This window comes from Mustela putorius, unplaced genomic scaffold, assembly GCF_011764305.1.
Source record: "Mustela putorius furo isolate JIRA1106 unplaced genomic scaffold, ASM1176430v1.1 tig00003834_pilon_pilon_pilon, whole genome shotgun sequence".
NCBI lineage: Eukaryota > Metazoa > Chordata > Mammalia > Carnivora > Mustelidae > Mustela > Mustela putorius.
Window position 1 is genome coordinate 38,509,511 of NW_025421987.1, and position 23,312 is coordinate 38,532,822.

Consider the following 23,312-nt stretch of genomic DNA (forward strand, 5'->3'; position numbering starts at 1 on the left):
TGAGATCATGACCTGAGCCGAAGGCAGCGGCTTAACCCACTGAGCCACCCAGGCGCCCCCGCAATGATTTTTAATGGATATATAAGGTAAAAAGATGTAAATTGTGACATCAAAAACAAAGTGTTGGAGGAGTTAAAGATACAGCTTTAGCATGTGTTCAAAGTTATTACCAGGTTAAAATAGACTGATATATTTTATGTAAGTCTCATAGTAACCACAAAGCAAAAACCTATAATAGATACAAAAAAAACAAAGAGAAAGAATCCAAACATACAACAAAACTAGGTTATCCAGACCAAAAAAAAAAAAAAAATCAATAAGGAAATCTTGGACTTAAATAACAAATTAGAACAGTTGGACTTAACAAATACTTATAGACATTCCATAATAGTAGCAGGATATACATTTTTAAATGCACATGGAACATTCTTCAGGATAAAGCACATTAGGCTACAAATCAAGTCTTAAGTAACTTAAAAAGCTTGAAATTATATCAAGTATCTTTTCTAACTTCAAAGGTATAAAACTAGAGATCAATTATAAGAAGGAAACTGTAAAAAAAAAAAAAGAAGGAAACTGTAAAATTCATGAATATCTGGAGATTAAAAAACACACTTTGAATAATGAATAAAGGAAAAATCAAAACTGAAATAAAAAATACCTTGAAACAAGTAAAAAAGAAATACAACATACCTAAAACTTATAGGATGCAAGAGAGCAGTTTTAATAGGAAAGTTTATAGTGATAAATACTTATATCAGGAAACAAAAAAAAAATCTTGAACCAACTTAACCTTATACCTCAATGAACTAGGGAAAAAAAGCAAAAAGCACAAAGCACAACCTAGTGGAAGGAAGGAAATAACAAAAAATCAAAGTAGGAATAAAGGAAATTGAGACTTAAAAGACAATAGAAAAGATCAATGAAAGTAAGACATGGGAATTTTTTTTTGAAAAAATAAAAACAAAATTGATAAACTTTTAACTAGACTCATAAAGAAAATAGAGAGGACTGGGTGCCTGAGTGGCTCAGTTGGTTAAGCATCTCCCTTCAGCTCAGGTCATGATCCCAGGGTCCTAGGATTGAGTCTCACATGGGGCTCCCTGCTCAGTAAGGAGCCTCTTCTTCCTCTGTCTCTGTTCCTTCTCCCTGCTCATGCTCTCTCTCTCTATCTCTCTCTCTCACTCTCAAATAAATAAAACCTTATTTTTTAAAAAAAGAAAGAAAATGAAAGGATTCAAATAAAGTCAGAAATCAAGGAGGAGATACTATAACTGAAACACAAATCATCCTGAGAGACTACTATGAATAATTATATGCCACCAAATTGGACTACCTAGAAGAAATGAGTAAGTTCCTAAAAATGTACAACCTATGAAGTCCAAATCATGAAGAAATAGAACACATCAAATTACTAGTAAGGAGATTGAATTAGTAATCAAAAACCTCCCAATAAACAAAAGTCTAGGATCAGATTGTTTCACTGGTGAGTTATATCAAATATTTAAAGAATTAATACAAATTCTGCTCAAACTCTTCCAAAAAATAACAGAAGAGGGAAAATTTACAGATTGTTTTATGAGGCCAGCATTAACCTGATACCAAAATCAGACAAGAATACTACAAAAGAAGAAAAAAAAACTCTTAGCAATTTTTTAAAAGGAGAATACACCATGATCAAGTGAAATTTATCCTAGGACTCCTGATTTAACAATAACTGTGACCCACAATATTAAAAAATAACATATAAAAACCATACGGTCATCTCAATATGCATATAAAAATCATTTGATAAAAAGTACCTATCCTTCTCGAAAAAAAACTATTAATTTTTTTAATAAACTAAGAACTTAATGGAATTTCATCAGCCTAATAAAGTGCTTCTAAAGGTCTGATGTCACATTTGATAATGAAAGACTGAATGCTTCTCCTCAGATTAGCAATAAGATATGGATGTTCACTCTCTCCTAGACAGTACAATGAGTCAAGAAAGAGAAGACAGAGATTGGAAAGTAAGAATCTTCTTTCTCACGTGAAACATGACCATATTCATAAAAAAGAAAAATGTTCTACTTGAGCTAGTAAGTGAGCTTAGCAAGATCACTGGAATAAGGGGTGTCTGGGTGGCTCAGCCTGGTTGTGTCTGCTTTCAGCTCAAGGGATGATCCCAGGATCCTAGGATCAAGCTGCACACTCAGCAAGGAGCCTGCTTCTTTCTCACATTTTCCTTGCTTGTGCACACACACACAAACTCTCTCTCTCTTTCTCTCAAATAAATAAAATATTTTTTAAAAAGATCACCGTGTTAAAGATAAATATAATAAAATCAGTGGAAAGAGTTCCCACTTCTAAGAAGAGGGAATAGACTTATATATCCCTATCTTCCCTGATAAATGCAAATAAAACCCCTAAACATTATATATAAAACATGAGAAGATTCTGAAATGTAAAAAGAAGACCACAAACCACAAAGAACCTTGGGACCCAAGGAAGTATATGGCGGTAAAATCTCTAGACTTTCTTATTGCCTCATATATCTCACATGTGGATCTAAAGAAAATGGCCACTACAAATACAAAAGATTTAGACAAAAAAAGCCCAACTAAATCTTGCTCTTTCTATTCTTGATCTTAGTAAGACAGAAAACTTTTAAGATAATAAACGTTCTATTCTAGTCATACTGCACGCACACACGTGACCCAACCTCCACCCAGCCAGTAAAGGTCAAGTGGGGAATCTATACTTTTATCACCAGCAGACTTTAACAAGGTGACACAACCCTTATAGGTATGGTGTTAAAGGAGGTGAGTCCTGGTGACCATAACCTCATCTCCAGGGTGTGATAACAAGCCTACCTATCACAGTTGCAGTAGAGACACCATAGGGAACCTGGACTTCTACCATTACCCAGTAGTAACAAGGCGATCCACCACTCCTTGTTGAGGTGGTGTCTGAGGAAGACTAGTGGAACATGAAGACTTTTTAACCATCTTCCACAATATCAGTAGAAGACAACTAGAGAGCAAAGTTATTAGAGACAGCCCTAGTAGGGATCTAGAACTCCAACTGCTGACCAGCAAGTGCCCCTTCCTTCCTCAGGTGTCAACTGTGGAAAAAATGGGTAACCTGGACTTCTATACCCATGAGATGGCATTCCCCCTTATCCTGTTCAAGTCAGAAAAAGCCAGCTAAAACTGAATATATATATATATATAGAAGATTCAGAGTCTCATAATACTCCAATGTCCAGATTTCAATAAAAAATCATTTGTCATACCAAGAATCAGGATGACCTCAACTTGAATAAGAAAAGAATGATTGGGGCGCCTGGGTGGCTCAGTGGTTTGGGCTGCTGCCTTCGGCTCGGGTCATGATCTCAGGGTCCTGGGATCGAGCCCCGCATCGGGCTCCCTGCTCCGTGGGAAGCCTGCTTCCCTCTCTCTCTCTCTGCCTGCCTCTCTGCCTACTTGTGATCTCTGTCTGTCAGATAAATAAATAAAATCTTTAAAAAAAAGAAAAAGAAAAAAAGAAAAGAATGATTACCAGTTTCCAAATCCAAGATGATAGAGATGTTAGAATAATATGACAATTTTAAAGCAGCCATTTGTAGAGTGCTTCAACAATTAGAAAGGTGCTTAAAACAAATGGAAAAATAGAGTTCAGAAAGAAATGGAAAATACAAAAAAGAACTAAATGGAAATTTTAGAGCTGTAAAGTACAGTAACCAAAAGAACACTTAATGGATGGGCTCAACACCAGAATGGAGGAAAAAGAGAAAAGAAAAATTAATTTGAAGATAGAACAATAGAAATTATCCAATCTGAATAACAAAAAAGACACTACAAACAAACTACATATATATATATATATATATATATATTATATATATATATATTTTTTAATCCCACACAGAGCCTCAGAGATCTCACATTTGTGTCATTGGAATCCAAAAGGAAAGGTAAAAGAGGACAGGGCTTCAAAAAAGCTATAAGAAATAATAGCTGGAGACATCCCAAATTTCAGCAAGAGATATACATACCGACTCAAGAAGTTTTATGAATCCCAAAAAGGATAAATTCAAAGATGTACCAAGATACATTATAGTCAAACTTCTGAAAACTAAGGAGAAAAAAAAATATTGAAAGCATCAAGACAAAAATAACACTTTATATATAGGGGAGGGAAGCAATTTGAACAGCAGAAGATTGATCATAAGAAACTATGGAGTCCAGCAGAAAGAAGCACAATACGTTTCACATGTTGAAAAGGAGAAATGTTGGCACAGAATTTTATGTCTAGCAAGAATATCCTTCCAGAATGAAAGAGAGATCAAGTCATTCTTAGATGAAGGAAAGCTAAGAATTTGTCACCAGCATACCAACCCTAAAAGAATGGCTGAAGGAAGTTTTCTAAGCAGAAATGAAATGATAGAAGAAGGAACTTTGGAACATTAAGAAGGAAGAGATTAAAATTTTAATAGTAAAAATATTGGCAAATACATTTTACTTCTATGGTCTAAGCTATGTTTTGATGATTAAAAAAACTACAACCTTGTCTGATATAGTTCTAAAACATGTCTAGAGAAAATATTAATACAATTATACTATATACGATGGAAACAAGAGGATGTGGGGGGTGTAAAGGGACTTGAGAGCAGGTAAGTTTTTTACATTTCATTCAAGCTGATAAAATGTCAACACCAGTAGACTGGGTAAGTTGTGTATACATAATGTAATAATATCCAGGGAAAATGCTTAAAAAATGCTGTACAGAGTTATACTCTCAAAACCATTATAATCATGTTGGAACTCTTAAATATTTAAGTAAACCACAGGAAATTATGGAAAAATAAAATAAAAACCCACAGAGAACATTCTCTTTGATGGCCGAGTAATATTCCATTTTATATATATATACCACATCTTTATTCATTCATCTGTGGACTGACATCTGGTCTCTTTCCATATTTTGCAACAATGCTGAATGGAACTAGAGGGTATTATACCAAGCAAAATAAGTCAGAGAAAGAAAAATACCATATATGATTTCACTCATGTGGAATTTAAGAAACAAAACAGATGAATATAGGGAAAGGGAAGGAAAAATAAAGTAAGATGGAAATTGAGAAGGAAGAAAACCATAAGAGACGCTGAACTCCTGGAAACTAACTGAGGGTTGCTGGAGGGAAGGTTGTTGGAGGGAAGGGATAATTGGGGAAAGGCCCTAAGGAGAGCACATGAAGAAATGTATACTGGGTCTTATATGTAACTGTTGAATCAATAAATTACACCTCTGAAACTATAAAAAATATGGAGAACAGAAGACAAAATAAAAAATAGCAGATATAAGCCTGAAATATCAATAATTACTTGTGTACACATATAAATAAATCCATGTGTAAATTACATAAGTATAAATGGTTTAAATCTAAAAACTGAAGAACTGAGATTAATAGAGTGGATTAAAAAACATAACCCTAGGGGCGCCTGGGTGGCTCAGTGGGTTAAAGCCTCTGCCTTTCGCTCAGGTCATGATCCCAGGGTCCTGGGATCGAGCCCTGCATCGGGCTCTCTGCTCGGCGGGGAACCTGCTTCTTCCTCTCTCTCTGCCTGCCTCTCTGCCTACTTGTGATCTCGGTCTGTCAAGTAAATAAATAAAATCTTTAAAAATATATATATAACCCTACTATATACTGGTAATAAAAGACAAATTTCAAACAATAATATAGGCAGGTTAAAGTAAAAGAATGAAAACCAATATATCATTTGAATACTGAATTCTTTCTATTTAAGATCAGGAGCAAGTTGTAGATGTCCTATTGTATTTCAACATTATACTAGAAATACTAGCCAGCCTGACAAGAAAATAAGAGAAATAAAAGGCAAACAAATGGGACAAAAAGTTAAACTATCCCTATTTACAGATGATAAGATTGTCTACACAGAAAATTCTAAGGAACCTACCAAAAAACTCATAATAAAACAGTTCAGCAAGGCCACAGGATAACAGATAAACATACAAAGAAATCAATTGTAATTCTATACTAACAATAAACATGAACACATAAGATACCAAATTAAAAGCCCAATATCATGTATATTGCCAAAAAAGTGAAATTTTTATGTCTGATTCGAACAAAATAGGTGTAGGACTTTTACACTAAGAACAAAACACTGATGAAAGAAATCAAAGAAGATCTAAATAAATGGAGAATCATACCATGTCCACAGATTAGAGGCTCAACATAATAAATATGTCAAGATTTTATTCATAAATACAGACAAAAGTATTCTAAAATTTAGATAGAAAGGCAAGGCAACTGGAATGGTTAAACAATTTAGGGATAAAGAAAATATAATGAGAGAAGCAATTTCAAGATCTATTACACAGCTACAGTAATCAAGGCAATGTGCTTTCAGCAAAGGAACAGACACAAAGATCAGTGGAGCAGAACATGAACTTAGAATAGACACACACAAAATGCCCAGATGATTTTTGACAAAGGTGAAAATTGAAAGCCAATTGCAAAAAAGGAGAGAGAGCCTTTTCAATAAATGTGCTGGAGCAATTGAAAATCCACAGGCAAAAAAACAAAAACAGGGGCACCGGGGTGGCTCAGTGGGTTAAGCCTCTGCCTTCGGCTCGGGTCATGATCTCAGGGTCCTGGGATCGAGCCCCGCATCGGGCTCTCTGCTCAGCAGGGAGCCTGCTTCCTCCTCTCTCTCTCTCTCTCTCTGCCTACTTGTGATCTCTGTCTGTCAAATAAATAAATAAAATCTTTAAAAAAAAAAAAAAAACCTAACTCTCACACCTTATACAAAAGTTAACACCAAATGGATAATAGACTTAAATGTAAAAGGTAAAACTGTAAAACTTTTAGGAAAAAAATAGGAGAAAATCATTGGGGAATAGGGCTAGGCAGAGGTTCTTAGACTTGACAGCAAAAATAAGATTGATAGAAGGAAAAATTTATAAATTGGGTTTAACAAAATTAAACCTTTCACTCTGCAAAAGACCCTATTAAGGGAATAAAAAGACAAGATACAGCCTGGGAGAAAATATTTGAAAACCACATAACCAACAAAGAACTAGTATCTAAAACATATAAAGAACTCTCAGAACTTAATGGCAAAATAACAATCTTATTTGAACATGGGAAAAAGACGTGAAGAGACACTTCACCAAGCTTATGTAGGTGGCAAATAAAACAAGCAAAAATGGGCTTTTAAATAAAAGTACCTCCTACCACAGTTTTTAAAAGCCAACTTTAAATGATGAGAGACCTGAAGGCGAAAGCCAACACTGTAAGATAATAGAACATTACGAAAAATAACCTGATGTTAGAATAGATAGGAATTTCTTATCCTTAAAAATCACTAAGTCTATTCACAAAATGGAATTCCTGGGCCCAAAACCCTAAGTATCATGGAAGTTCCACTAAGGTATCACTACTTTAAAAGATCCAGAGGATCTGTCTTCAATACTCCATCTCTGTTTCAGTTTCAAAGATACTTTGAAACGCACATTAAAATGAAAAGTTTAGGTAAAGAAAGAAAAGGAAAGGAAAGGGGGAGAAAGGAAGGGAGGGAGGGAAGAAAGAAAGAAGGAAACAAAAATGCACTCACAGTTCCTCCCATTCTTTTTTTCGTTGCTGAATCTTCAGTTGGGCCCTTTCAGCTTTTAATATAAGTTTCCTTGTTTTCTCAATTTGATTTTCCACCATAATTTCACTCAGGGTTTTAGGCCGAAATTTCTTCCCTTTCTCTATAATTGATTCTTCTGGCACACTAATGTTCCCACCTGTACAGAGAGTCAACATTTTTTTTTTCCAATCTTCTTGAAACATCAAAATGAAATTCTCAAATTTTTTTAAACCTGCCATATTCTAAAAAACAGAATGTAATGAATCTATAAATCACAATTTTCTAACAACTACCATGAATTAAACCCCATAATAAGTATTTTAGAATAATAAAAGAAAGAAATCTAAGTCACAGCATTTGCTCTAAAGGACCTTATTGAAAAGTTGGCAAGACGAGACATAACAAATTATTAGAAAACAAGACAAATAATGAGACGCCACTGACAGACAAACCGAGAAGTTGGGTGGGAATACTTGCGATATGGTGGGAGAAGGGAAAAACAAGCAGGTCCTATCTGACATATCTAATTTGGGGTGGCATGTACTGACTGCACTGGTCTGTGGCCATTTGAAAAATTGGTCAGAAACACACAATCAAACCTATGATTTAAGAATTACACATCTACTGAGGCAATTTCTTACTTTATGTTCAAGCTACAAGAGAGATAAACTTTAGATATATATTCTGGAAAAAAGTTAAATAAATATGGGATGGTCATATAATTATAACTCATAATTTCAACTTTCATATTTCAAATATATGGGAATATGGAAAAGCAGGAGTTTAACATCGCTTGGTATAATTCAGCCTGGAATCTCTAAGAACTTGTAGAATTCAGAGAGGAGAGGAATGAATTGGTCACTTTAGGAGAAGCCTGGGTATAAAAGTATCAGGTGTAATTAGGGAACAGTGAGCAAGATGACAGGCTAAAAATACCAGCAGAACAGTATGAAAATGCACCATTAATAGGAAACAATAGGGATATACTGTGGAAAAGATTAAATACCAGGAAAATGACTTCAGAATTTATCTGAAAGGAGCCATTCAAGTTTTCTCAATGAAGAGGATAAAGCAACATTAATGTCAGTAGTGTATCATGGGCACTAGCTGTGCTGTCCTTTATTTTTTATTGGACTCTCTGAGTCATTCCCAGAATTCTTGCATTCCTCCTAGTCATCTGTAGTCACCTTGTGGGCAGTTACAAGAGCAGGTTGCAGCAATTAAGGGGTACTCTCTTCACACCTGAATTCTCAGCTCATCATTCTGTTTAAAGTATATGCTCTTAGAAAATAGATGGAAATGTCATCTCCTATCCCCACACCCTGGGGTGGGGTCCAAGAATCAGCAAAGAAACACTACCTAGAAAATAGCAACTAGAGAAAGCCTAGATTTAAGAATAGGTAGATGTTGGAAGTAAGAAATTAGCAGCATCAAGTACTCTAACCCACTCAGTCACATATCCAGGGTGGGTTTTCCTTAGCAATCTGCATTAAAGAGCTGGTGTGGAACATTTGCTGGAGGAACATGGCCTCCCATTCTGAGCCATACCACACACCCCTATCACTCTTGATTATTATTCCAAAGGAATAAAAAAAGGGAGACAACAGATGAAGCTCAAGCCATCAAAAAGGGTTCAAAGGTTCTGCCTACAAAAAGACAAATTCAGTTTTGAAAACTTAATAAGTAAGGATTTAAAAGCCTTCTTGTTATTTAGGATACCTGTATCTTTCTGGCTATCTTTCCTTCCAGCTCCTTCTTTTTCCAACCTCTCCAGTTTGCTTGTTCTTCTGTCTGACAGACTTGTTCGCTTGGACTTGCAATACTTAGATGGCTTCACAAGCCTATAGGAGGATATCTTGTGATCACTTTGTATGGCATGAACCACAATAGTATCACTTTCCAATGACTCACGAAATCTGAAAAAATATAACAAGTATTTGCAATAGTCACCATCTAAATCAATTATACCATTTTAATAGTTCTGCATGATTAATAAAATAAGACCACAATGCACTATGCTTATAAATATTATATTGTACTAGATCCAAAATTTGACAATGCATTAACCAATACGATGTGACAGAAATTGCATAGGACTCAGTTAAAGAGCAAGTAGAGTTTTCTTTCTAATGGAAACATTTAACAAACTATTATTAATCAGTATGATGCCACTGTTTTGCTAATGTATAGAAAAATGAAAAACTTTCAGGTAGTCTGTAATTTAATGGTAAGTGGGTCATATCAAATTCTAACAAAAAGTATTCTACCTATCTATTATGTCATATGAGATATCTCATGTGTGTGTGTGTGTGTGTGTGTGTGTGTGTGTGTGATATGTTACCCTTTTGCCTCTACAAAAAATATTAAACTCAGGAATTTATATTATTAGTTCACTTTTATTTTATAGCCCACAGGAATTTGTTCTTTATCAATTAATGGTTAATTGTTGTTTTTTGGGGGTGGGGGACTCGTTCATAATTATTCCCCATTCTTTAATTTTAGAATTTAACTTACTTGTGTATATAGCAATTATTCCTAGTTTATCTGCCTTTCTTACTTTTTAAATCCAATTCTTTGAATTCTATTTCTTCTTTTAAAATGGTTATTTCTAATTTTCCCTTTTCTCTTATAGCATAGTATCTTTCTTTTTTTAAAAGATTTTATTGTTTATTTGACAGACAGAGATAACAAGTAGACAGAAAGGCAGGCAGAGAGAGAGAGAGAGAGGGAAGCAGGCTCCCTGCCGAGCAGAGAGCCCGATGCGGGACTCAATCCCAGGACCCCGAGATCATGACCTGAGCCGAAGGCAGAGGCTGAACCCACTGAGCCACCCAGGTGCCCCACATAGTATCTTTCTCATCACTATAAAACGTATTCTTTTTATCTCCTACCTGCTGGAGTTTCACTCTAAATTTTACTCTTCCCATAAAACACAGAAAACATGAAGGAAAATATGGATAGTTTTGGTCCCATCAAAATTTAAAACTTCTGCATAGTTAGAAAAAATGTGAGCAAAATTTAAGGCAAATGGTAGAGTACAAGAAAGCATTTCCAATATGTATAATTAAAAAGTGCTTACAGAAATAATAAATAAAACTAAGGGAGAAAATAGAACTCAAGGGAAAAATGAAAAAGGAATCTTTCTCAGAAGATTAAATATAAATGCACTATAAATGTACAAAAAGAAATACTCCAAAGAGTAATTCTCAGAAGAATATCAATGAACTACAAACATATGAAAAGAAGTGGTTAACTTCACCAATAATCAGAAAAAAAAATTATTCTTTAAGCAAGAGTTATCTCATTTGGTTTATTAGGATGGTGGAGATGAAAACACTGGTAGTATCCAGTGTTACCCAGTGGTACAACTTTATTCTCTCCCCCATTCCAATCAGATAGTGAGGCAACTTATTTCCTTCCATATGTTTAATGAAGACACAAAACTGAGAACAGTACATCCTGGACAGGGCGGGAAAGCAGAGAATTAAGGAAGCATGTACTTGAAGGCAAGAAGATTGGGAAAGAGATTCCACCTGACAAGGGGGTTATGCACAAATTGAGTCCTAGAGTTGTGGGTACATATTCCCTGCTTCTGACAGCTTCTGGGGTGATATAAGATCTGAAAAATAATGACCACATGTGTGTTTGATCCTGGGAACAGAGGCTCCTGGCCTTACCAAAAACTACCTGCTCCAGCATAGTACAAGAACCATAGACTCAAACAAATGAAAGCAAAAGGCAAGCTGGGACAATGAGCCTCACCAATTTAAGATTCATATTTGCCATATATATATATATATATATTTCACTAATATAGTATGAATATTTGATAAAACCAAAAATAGGATATATTATGTTGAAGGTTCTTCCTGAAAACTTCTTAGCTACTTTCATCTCTTGGCAGTCATCTAGATATAAATTCAAAGATTCAAACATTCAGGTATTAATATGAAGTAACAAGTGCCATGAATCACAGAGCAGAGTACCAGAGAGGAAACTGCTGTATAGGAAAAGATCTCTGAAAATCCTCTTCCAGGCTTCACATGATTATTCATCACTGTATACATGTGATGAGTCCACCTGAAGCTGGGGAAAGAATCACCAAAAGAGAACAGGCAGAATAATCCCCAGGCCTCACACAGGTTGGAATAGCTTGTATTCTCACAAGCCCCATGATACATAGAACATAGGATACAGTATTCAAAAGGATTTTATCTTAGCAGTGAGGAAAAATAAGTCTGCCTAGACTTAATCTGCCTAACACAGATTAAAAACAAGACTCAAAAACTAAGATTATTTCCACAAAACTTAACTGAATCCCAAAATAAGACTCAAGAATATTTAAAAGTGACAAAAAATACCCAGCACCCACACTGTGACATTCATGTCCGACATCCAGTCAAAATTTTTCAGGAAAGCAAAGAAGCAGAAAAATATAACCCAAAATAAAGAAAAAATTTTCAACTAACAGAAATAGACCCATAAAACACAGATGATAAAACTAGCAGACAAGCGCATTAATGCAGTTATTATATTTTATATTTTCAGAAAATAGAGAAAAGCATGAGCACATTAAAGTGAACAAAATCCTTATTTATGACACTAGGAAATCAATAAATAATGATTAATAAATTCATATAAATACATTGTTTAGTTATAACCATTAGAAGAGATTAAAAGTGGATTCTCTTTAAGATCTATCATATTTATGGATTAAATAGTCAATATTTATTTTTAAAATCTATTATATCAAAGTTGATCTACAGAGTCAGTGTAATTCCAGTCAAAATCTTAGCAGTTATTTTGATGAAAATTGACAAGTTACAAAGGACCTATGTAATACTGAAGATGAAGAACAAAGAGGATTTACAATATCAGATGTTAAGACCAATTAAAAACAGTGTTATACTAGCACAAAGACAGGCCAATGGAATAGTATGAAGAGTTTGGAAACAAATATATATAAATATATAGCATATTTACATGTATATAAAATATTTATATATACATATACACATATATGTATAAATATTAAAATATAAAATATTTTATATACATATGTATGTATATAACATATATATTATGTATATAACAATCATACATATACACAAACATACATATGTACATAAACATATATATACATGTGTAAATATATAGTTACTTCATTTATGACAAAACCATCACTATAATCTAATGAGGAAAGGATGGTCTTTTCAACAAATGACACTGTCAATTGAATATCCATTCAGAAACAAATGACATCTCCATCTTACACCACCCCCCAAAAATCAATACAGATAATGACCCCTGCTTTTGCTCACTTACTCTCTGTCAAATAAATAAAATATTTTTAAAAAATAGCTTTTGAACAAAACATAGAAGAACTATTTCATGCACTGAGATTAGGCACAGATTCCTTAACTACAACATAAAAGCATGAACTATAATAGAAAAATATTGATATTTTAACTTTAACAAAGTTAAAAACTTCTACTCAAAAAAAGACACCATCAAGAGAATGAAAACAAAGCCACAGATTAGAGCAAGATATTTTACATGAATACAAACACACACATGCATCATATATATACCTGTATCACAAATAGATCTTTCATATATCTACAAAAAATTCCTATCTAGAGGAGAGGCAAGATGGCAGAGGAGTAGGAGACTTAAATTTTGGTCCCAAGAATTCAGCTAGATAGTTATCAAACCATTCCAAACACCACAAACTCAACAGGAGATCAAAGAAAAGAATAGCAGCAATTCTAGGAACAGAAAAGCGACCACTTTCTGGAAGGTAGGACTTGCAGAGAAGTGAATCCGAGATGATATACGGGAAGATAGACTGCAGTGGGAGGGGCCGGCTCCCTGCAAGCTGTAGAGCAGTGGAGCACAAAATTGGAACTTTGAGAAATCTGCTCCACTGAGGAACATTGATCCAGAAGCTAAGTGGGGGTGGAGCCCTCATGGGAACAGTGTGGTCTCAGGTCCCTCAGGGTCACAGAAAGATGGGAGGGTGCCTAAGTGCATCAGAGTCCCAGGTATCGGGGAGGGGAGAACAGCTGCAGAGACGGAGCTGAGGAATGGGCTCTCAGCTTGGGGTTACCTTAAACCATGAGCCAAGGCACAGTCAGGCCACTACTCTTATGGCAGAGACCCAACAAGTGGCAGATCCATAGAGACTCACCTTCTTCCTCAGGGAGGGATGGCGTGGGAGTGCACATAGGAATCTACTGGGTTTGGAGACTCTGAACAGAGCTGGATGCCAGAGATAGAAATGATTGGTCACACGGGACGCCTGGGTGGCTCAGTTGGTTAAGCAGCTGCCTTCGGCTCAGGTCATGATCCCAGCGTCCTGGGATCGAGTCCCACATCGGGCTCCTTGCTCGGCAGGGAGCCTGCTTCTCCCTCAGCCTCTGCCTGCCATTCTGTCTGCCTGTGCTCGCTCTCTTTCCCTCTCTCTCTGAAGAATAAATAAAATCTTTAAAAAAAAAAAAAAAAAAAAAGAAATGATTGGTCACAGACCGGTGAGTATGGAGTACAGCCAGACACCAGGGAGACAGGAGGGATTGACTGCTTTTCTCTGAGGGTGCACTGAAGAGGCCAAGCTCTCAGCTCCTATGGGAGGAGATTGTGAGGCCGCCATTTTCATTCCCATCCTCCAAAGCTATATGGAAAGCATTCAGGGAACAAAATCACCTGAAAGTGAACCTGAGCAGATAATTTAGCCTGGCCCCTGGCAAGGGCGGTATAATTCTGCCTGGGCAAAGACATTTGAGAATCACTGCAACGGGCCCCTCTCCCAGAAGACCAGCAAGAACATCCAGCCAAGAAGAACTTCACAAATCAATGAGAATCATGGGACTCCAGAGATGGGGAATGTAGCATGTAGAATTCATGGCTTTTTCCCATGATTCTTTGGTCTTTCAAAGTTAAACTTTTTAAATTTTATTTTTTCCTTATTCTATTTTTAAAATTTTTCCTCTTTCCCATTTTAACCTTCTTAACTATTTTATCTTATCCATACCTTTTTAAAAATCTTTTTAAAATTTTTATTGTTATTGTCACATTCTATCCCTTCATTGTATTTAATCTTATTTTTTGTATACATATAAGTTTTTCTATCCTTAAAATTTTTGGATACAATTTCATCTAACAGATCAAAATGTACCCTAAATCTAGTCTAAGGCTTTGTTCTAGTCTCCAGCCTGATCAGATTCTCTCCTCTTTTCTATTTTTTCTTTTTGTCTTTTTTCAACCAACTTCTTATCAATTCCTTTTATAGAATCATTTTAAAATTTTCTCCTGTACAGTCATATTCCATCCCTTTATCATGTTTACTCTTATTTTTGTGTGTACGTGTGTGTGTGTGTATTCTTCTTGCTTTAAAATTTGGGGAGGCAGTTTCTTCTAACACACCAAAATATACCTAAATCAAGTGTGTAGCTCTGTTCTAATCGTATATATATACATATATATGTATGTATATATATTTATGGTATATATAGTAATTTTATATATGTATATTTATATATAATTCTTTATATTGTACTATATATTATATATATTTTATATATGTATATTATATGTAAATAAAAATATTATATATATATATTTTTTTTTTCCTTTCTTCTTTCTTCCTCCCCTGGTTTTGGGTCTTTTCTGATTTGGTTAGTGTCTATTTTTCTGGGGTCATTGCTATCTTTTAGCAATTTGTTCTTTCATTCATCTAACTCTTATCTGGATAAAATGACAAGATGGAAAACTAACCTCAAAAAAAAGAACAAGAGGCAGTACTAACAGCTAAGGACTTAATCAATACAGACATTAGTAAGATGTCAGAATCAGAGTTCAGAATAAAGACTATCAAGATGTTAGCTGGGCTTGAAAAAAGCATAGAAGATACTAGAGAATCCATTTCTGGAGAAATAAAAGCCCTTTCTGGAGAAATTAAAGATCTAAAATCTAAACAAGTTGAAATCAAAAAAGCTATTAATGACATGCAATCAGAAATGGAGGCTCTTACTGATAGGATAAATGAGGCAGAAGAGAGAATTATGATATAGAAGACCAAATGATGGAGAATAAGGAAGCTAAGAAAAAGAGAGATAAACAACTACTGGACCATGAGGGGAGAATTTGAGAGATAAATGATACCATAAGATGAAACAATATTAGATAATTGGGATCCCAGAAGAAGAAAGAGAAAGAAGGGCAGAAGGTATATTGGAGCAAATTATAGCAGAGAATTTCCCTAATTTGGGGAAGGGAACAAGCATCAAAATCCAGGAGGCACAGAGATACCCCCTCAAAATCAATAAAATAGGTAAACATCCCATCATCTAATAGTAAGCTTAGAAGTCTCAGTGACAAAGAGAAAATCCTGAAAGCAGATCTGAACAAGAGGTCTGTAACATAGAACAGCAGAAATATTAGATTGGCAATAGACCTATCCACAAAGAACTGGAAGGCCAGGAAGGATTGGCACAATATATTCAGAGCACTAAATGAGAAAAATATGCAGCCAAGAATACTATACCCAGCTAGGCTGTCATTGAAAATAGAAGGAGAAATAAAAACCTTCCAAGACAAACAAAAACTGAAAGAATTTGCAAACACCAAACCAGCCCTACAGGAAATTTTTAAAGGGGTCCTCTAAACAAAGGGGTCCTTTGTTAAAAGTAACAGACCAGAAAGAATCAGAGACAATATACAGTCACAATCACCTTACAGACAATACAATGGCACTAAATTCATACCTTTCAATCATTACTCTGAATGTAAATGTGCGAAATGACCCAATCAAAAGACACAGGGTGTCAGAATGGATAAAAATACAAGACCCATCGATATGCTGTCAATTGAATGAAGAAATAAATGAATGAAGAAAATCATTTTAGACTCCAAAACACCTCCAGATTTAAAGTGAAGAAGTGGTAAACAATTTACCATGCTAATGGACATCAAAAGAAACTGGGGTGGCAATCCTTATATCAGACAAATTAGATTTTAAGCCAAAGACTGTAATAAGAGATGAGGAAGAACACTATGTCATAGTTAAAGGGTCTATCCAACAAGATCTAACAATTTTAAATATCTCTGCCCCTAACCTAGGAGCAGCCAATTATATAAACCAATTAATAACAAAATCAAAGAAACACATTGACAATAATACAATAATAGGGAACTTTACCACCCCCCAACCATCACTGAAATGGACAGATCATCCAAGCCAAAGATCAACAAGGAAATAAAGGCTTTAAATGACACAATGGACCAGATGGACAATCACAGATATATTCAGAACATTCCATCCAAAAACAACAAAATACACATTCTTCTCTGGTGCACATGGAACATTCTCCAGAATAGATCACATCCTGGGTCACAAATCAGGTCTCAACTGGTACCAAAAGATTGGGAACTTTCCCTACATATTTTCAGACCACAGTGTTCTGAAACTAGAACTGAATCATAAGAGGAAAGTTGGAAAGAACTCAAATATATGGAGGTTAAAGAGCATCCTACTACAGAATGAATGGGTCAACCAGGAAATTAAAGAAGAATTGAAAAAAATCATGGAAACAAAGGAAAACGAAAACACAACTGTTTTTGGGACACAGCAAAGGCGGTGCTGAGAGGAACATATATAGGAATACAAGCCTACCTCAAGAAACAAGAAAGGTCTCAAATACACAATGTAATCCTACACCTAAAGGACCTGGGGAAAAAACAGCAAAGAAAGCCTAAACCCCACAGGAGAACAGAAATAATAAAGATCAAGGCAGAAATCAATGAAATAGAAACCAAAAGAACAGTAGAACACATCAGTGAAAGTAGGAGCTGGTTCTTTGAAAGAATTAATAAGATTGATAAACCCCTGGCCAGACTTATCAAAATAAAAGAGAAAGGACCCAAATTAATAAAATCATGAATGAAAGAGGAGAGATCACAACCAACACCAAAGAAATACAAACAATTATAAAGAACACATTGTGAGCAGCTATACACCAGCAAACTTAACAGTCTGGAAGAAATGGATGCATTCCTAGAGACATATAAGCTACCAAAACTGGACTAGGAAGAAAAAAAAAAACCTGAACATATGCATAGCCAGTAAGGAAATTGAAGCAGTCATAAAAAATCCCCCAACAAACAAGAAGCCCAGTTCCAGATGGTTTCCCAGGGGAATTCTACCAAACATTTAAAGAAGTATGAGTACCTATTCTCCTGAAACTGTTCCAAAAAATATAAATGGAAGGAAAACTTCCAAATTCATTTGATGAGGCCAGCATTACCTTGATCCCAAAATCAAAGACCCATCAAAGAGAATGACCGACCAATATACCTGATGAACACAGATGCAAAAATTCTCAACAAAATACTAGCCAATAGGACCCAACAGTACATTAAAAAGATTATTCACCACAACCAAGTTGGATTTATTCCTGGACTGCAAGATTGGTTCAACATCTGCAAATCAATGTGATACAGTACATTAATAAAAGAAAGAACAAGAACTATATGATACTCTCAATAGATGCTGAAAAAGCATTTGACAAAGTACTGCATCCTTTCTTGATCAAAACTCTTCACAGTGTAGGGATAGAGGGCACATACCTCAATATCATCAGAGCCGTCTATGAAAAACCCACAGCGAATATCATTCTCAATGAGTAAAACCTGAGAGCATTTCCTCTAAAGTCAGGAACAGGGCAGAGCTGTCCGCTATCACCACTGCTATTCAATAGTACTAGAAATCCTAGCCTCAGCAATCAGACAACAAAAAGAAATAAAACACCTCCAAATCATCAAAGAAGTCAAAGTCTCACTCTTTGCCAATGACATGATACTTTATGTGGAAAACCCAGAAGACTCCACTACAAAACTGCTAGAACTCATACAGGAATTCAGTAAAGTGTCAGAATATAAAATCAGTGCACAGAAATTAGTTGCATTTCCACACACCAACAGCAAGAGAGAAGAAAGAAAAATTAAGGAGTCGATCCCATTTACAATTGCACCCAGAACCATAGGATACCTAGGAATAAACCTAACCAAAGAGGCAAAGAATATGTACTCAGAAAACTATAAAATACTCATGAAACAAATGGAGGAAGACATAAAGAAATGGAAAAACATTCCGTGCTCATGGACTGGAAGAAGAAATATTGTGAAAATGACTATGCTACCTAGAGCAATCTACACTTTTAATGCAATCCCTATCAAAATACCATCAACATTTTTCAAAGAAATGGAGCAAATAATCCTAAAATTTATATGGAACCAGAAAAGACCCCAAATAGCCAGAGGAATGTTGGAAAAGAAAAACAAAGTTGGCAGCATCACAATTCCAGAGTTCAAGCTCTATTACAAAGCTTTCATCATCAAGAAAGTATGGTACTGACACAAAAACAGACACATAGACCAATGGAACAGAATAGAGAGCCCAGAATGGACCCTCAACTCTTACGGCTAACTAATCTTCAACAAAGCAGGAAAGAATGTTCAATGGAAAACAGATAGTGTCTTCAACAAATGGTGTTGGGAAAATTGGACAGCCACATGCAGAAGAATGAAACTGGACCATTTCCTTACACCACACACAAAAATAGACTCCAAATGGATGAAAGGCCTCAATGTAAGATAGGAATCCATCAAATCCTTGAGGAGAACACAGGCAGCAACCTCTTCGACCTCAGCTACAACAACTTCATCATCATCAAAGAAATATCATCAGAGGCAAGAGAAGCAAGGGCAAAAATGAACTATTGGGACTTCATCAAGATCAAAAGCTTTTGCACAGCAAAGCACACAGTAAACAAAACCAAAAGACAACTGACAGAATGGGAAAAGATATCTGCAAATGACATATCAGATAAAGAGCTAGTATCCAAAATCTATAAGGAACTTAGCAATTCAAAACCCGAAGAACAAAAAACCCAATCAAGAAATGGGCAGAAAAATTAGCAAAACTGGAAACAATGTGTGTTGGAGAGGATGTGGAGAAAGGGGAACCCTCTTACACTGCTGGTGGGAATGCAAGTTGGTGCAGCCACTTTGGAGAACAGGGTGGAGATTTCTCAAGAAATTAAAAGTAGAGCATCCCTATGACCACGCAATTGCATTACTGGGTATTTACCACAAAGATACAGATATAGTGAAAAGAAGGGCCATCTGTACCCCAATGTTTATAGCAGCAATGGCCACGGTCGCCAAACTGTGGAAAGAACCAAGATGCCCTTCAACGGACGAATGGATAAGGAAGATGTGGTCCATATATGGAGTATATATGCTCCATCAGAAAGGATGAATGCCCAAGTTTTGTAGCAACATGGATGGGACTGGAAGAGACTATGCTGAGTGAAATAAGTCAAGCAGAGAGAGTCAATTATCATATGGTTTCGCTTATTTGTGGAGCATAACAAATAACATGGAGGACATGGTAAAATGGAGAGGAGAAGGAAGTTGAGGGAAATTGGAAGGGGAGGTGAACCATGAGAGACTATGGACTCTGAAAAACAACCTGAGGGTTTGAAGTGGCGGGGGGGTGGGAGGTTGGGGTTCCAGGTGGTGGGTATTAGAGAGGGCACGGATTGCATGGAGCACTGGGTATGGTGAAAAAATAATGAATACTGTTACACTGAAAAGAAATTAAAAAAAAAAAAAAGAAATGGGCAGAAGACATGAACAGACATTTCTGAAAAGAAGACATCCAAATGGCCAACAGACACATGAAAAATTGTTCAACCTCTCTGGACATCAGGGAATTACAAATCAAAACCACAATGAGATACCACCTCACACCCGTCAGAATGGCTAAAATTAAACAGTCAGGAAATGACAGGTGTTGGCTTGGATGCAGAGAAAGGTGAACTCTCCTACACTGTTGGTGACAGTGTAAGCTGGTACAGCTACTCTGGAAAACAGTATGGAGGTTCCTCAAAAAGTTGAGAATAGAGCTATCCTACAACCCAGCAGTTGCACTCTTTGGTGTTTACCCTAAAGATACAAACATAGTGATCCAAAGGGGCACATGCACCCTAGTGTTTATAGCTGAAATGTCTACAATAGCCAAACTGTGGAAAGAACCTAGATGTCCATCAACAGATGAATGGATAAAGAAGTGGTGGCATACATATACAATGTAATACTATGCAGCCATCAAAATGAATGCAATCTTGCCATTTACAACAACATAGAACTAGAGGGTATTATGCTTAGCAAAATAAGTCAGTCAGAGAAAGACAATTATCATATGATCTCTCTGATATGAGGAATTTGAGAATAGGTCAGGGATTCATAGGGGGAATGGAGGGAAAAATGAAACAAGATGGGACCAGGGAGGGAGACAAACCATAAGAGATTCTTAATCTCAGGAAACAAACTGAGGGCTCCTGGGCCAGAGGGGAGGGATGGGGTGTCTGGTTTGTGGACCTTGAGAAGGGTATGTGCTATGGTGAGTGCTGTGAATTGTGTAAGACTGATGATTCACAGACCTATACCCCTAAGGAAATAATACATTATATGTTAATTTTAAAAAGAATAAATGAATGGAAAAGGAAGAGGAGGAGGAGGAGAAAAGATTCCTATCTAGAAGATATTCCCATCTAGAATTCCTATCTAGAGGATATGAATAATTCTTACAACCCATTTTTTAAAACAAACAAAAAACTTGAACCCCTAGAAAAGAGAATACACAAATAACAAATAAATACAAGAAAATGATCTAAAATCACCACTCATCAGTGAAATACCAACTTAAATCACACTGAGATACTACTATAGAATGGCTAAAATTCAAAGAAATGACAATATCAAATTACAAGCATGAGTGTTATGGGTTGAATTTTATCCACCCAGAAAGAGATTTTGAAATCTCCCAGTATCTCAAAGTGTGACCTTACATGAAAATAGGGTCTTGACAGAGTAATCAAGGTAAAATGAGATTAAAACAGTCCCAATCCAACATTACTGGTGTGTTTATAAAAAATGGGAACTTGGACATGCTCAGAGAGAAGATTATGTGAAAAAACACAGAGAGACCACCACTTGAAGGTAGAAGATTTAGAATAATTCATCTATGGAAGGAAAACTAAAGATTGCTGGCAGAACACTAGAATCTCAGAGAGGCATAGAGCAGATTCTCCCTCCCAGGTCTCTGAGGAAACTATTAAATAGCATTTTTCATGGAATTTGAGCAAGAAATCCTAAAACTTATAGGAAACCACAAAGACATTTGTTGAGAAAAAAAACAACAGAGCTGGATGTAGAACAATCCCAGATTTTGTGATATGGTACAAAACTATGGTAATTAAAACAATATGGTCCTGGCACAAAAGTAAACACATAGATCAACAGAACAGAATGGTAAGCCGAGAAATAAATCCATGCTTATATGGCCAATTAATCTACAACAAAGGAAATAAGAATACACATGGGAAGGACAGTCTGTTCAACAAATGGTGCTGGGAAAACTGGACAGCTACATGTAAAAGAATGAAAATGAAACTTTTTTTTAACATCATACACAAAAATAAACTCGAAATGGATTACGGACCTAAATGTGAGACCTAAAACCATAAAACTCCTGAAAGAAAATATAGGCAGTAATCTCTTGGATATCCACCATTAACAACATATATGTGGATAAGTCTCTTCAGGCAAGGGAAACGAAAGTAAAAGTAAATTGTTCAGACTACACCAAAATAAAAAGCTTTTGCACAGTGAAGGAAACCATCAACAAAACATAAAGGCAACCCAATGAATGAGAGAAGACATCTGCACATAATATATCCATGGAGTTAACATCTAAAATATATAGGAAACTTATACAACACCAAAAAACCCCAAACAATTCAATTTTTAAATGGGCAAAGGATGGAAGACCTGGCTCACTCAGTTGGTAAAGCATGTGACTCTTGATCTCAGGGTCATCAGTTCAAGACCTAAATTGGGCATAGAGCTTACACACAAAAAAAAATTTTTTAAATGGACAGAGGACCTGAACAGACATTTTCTCAAAGAAGACATACAGATGGCCAATAGACACATGAAAAGATGCTCAACATCACTAATCACCAGGGAAATACAAGTCAAAACCACAATGAAATATCACCCCACATCTGTCAGAATGGCTAGCATCAAAATAAATAACAAGTGTTGGTGAGGATGTGGGAGGAAAAAGGGATATTCATACCCTGTTGGTGGGAATGTAAATTGGTGCAACTACTGTGGAAAACAGTATGGAGGTTCATCAAAAAATGAACAATAGAAATACCATACAACCCAGTAATTCCAATACTGGCTATTTATCCAAAGAAAACAAAAACACTAATTTGAAGATCTATGCACCCCAATGCTTATTACTGTATTATTTACAATAGCCAAGATATGGAAGCAACCAAACTTTCAATTACAAAATAAATAAGTCATGGAGATGAATAGTACAGCACAGAGAATATAGTCAATAACATGGTAATAGTGTATTGTAACTATACTTATTGTGGTGAGTACTAAGTAATGCACAGAATTGTTGAATCAGTAGGTTGTACACCTGAAACTAATACATCATATGTCAATTATACTTCAATATAAATAAATAAAAACATATCTTGCCTCAAAAAAAAGTCACAAACACAAAAAAACCCACCCCAACTCAACCAA

General features: G+C 35.7%; 1 protein-coding gene across 10 annotated transcripts in view; it reads right to left on the minus strand.

Annotated features, from left to right (window-relative positions):
* Nucleotides 1-23,312, minus strand: part of CFAP44 (cilia and flagella associated protein 44) — a 152,495-nt gene that overhangs the window by 58,637 nt on the left and 70,546 nt on the right. For all 10 annotated transcript variants that reach the window (XR_001180962.2, XR_006609093.1, XR_006609094.1 and 7 more), the window contains 2 exons: nt 9,363-9,559; nt 7,626-7,800 (listed from right to left, as the gene is read on the minus strand). Coding sequence is in view for 7 of the 10 variants with exons in the window: in XM_004761445.3 (XP_004761502.1) it covers nt 7,626-7,800; nt 9,363-9,559 (372 nt within the window). In the remaining 3 variants the exon portion in view is untranslated. The remainder of the gene's footprint in view (nt 1-7,625; nt 7,801-9,362; nt 9,560-23,312) is intronic.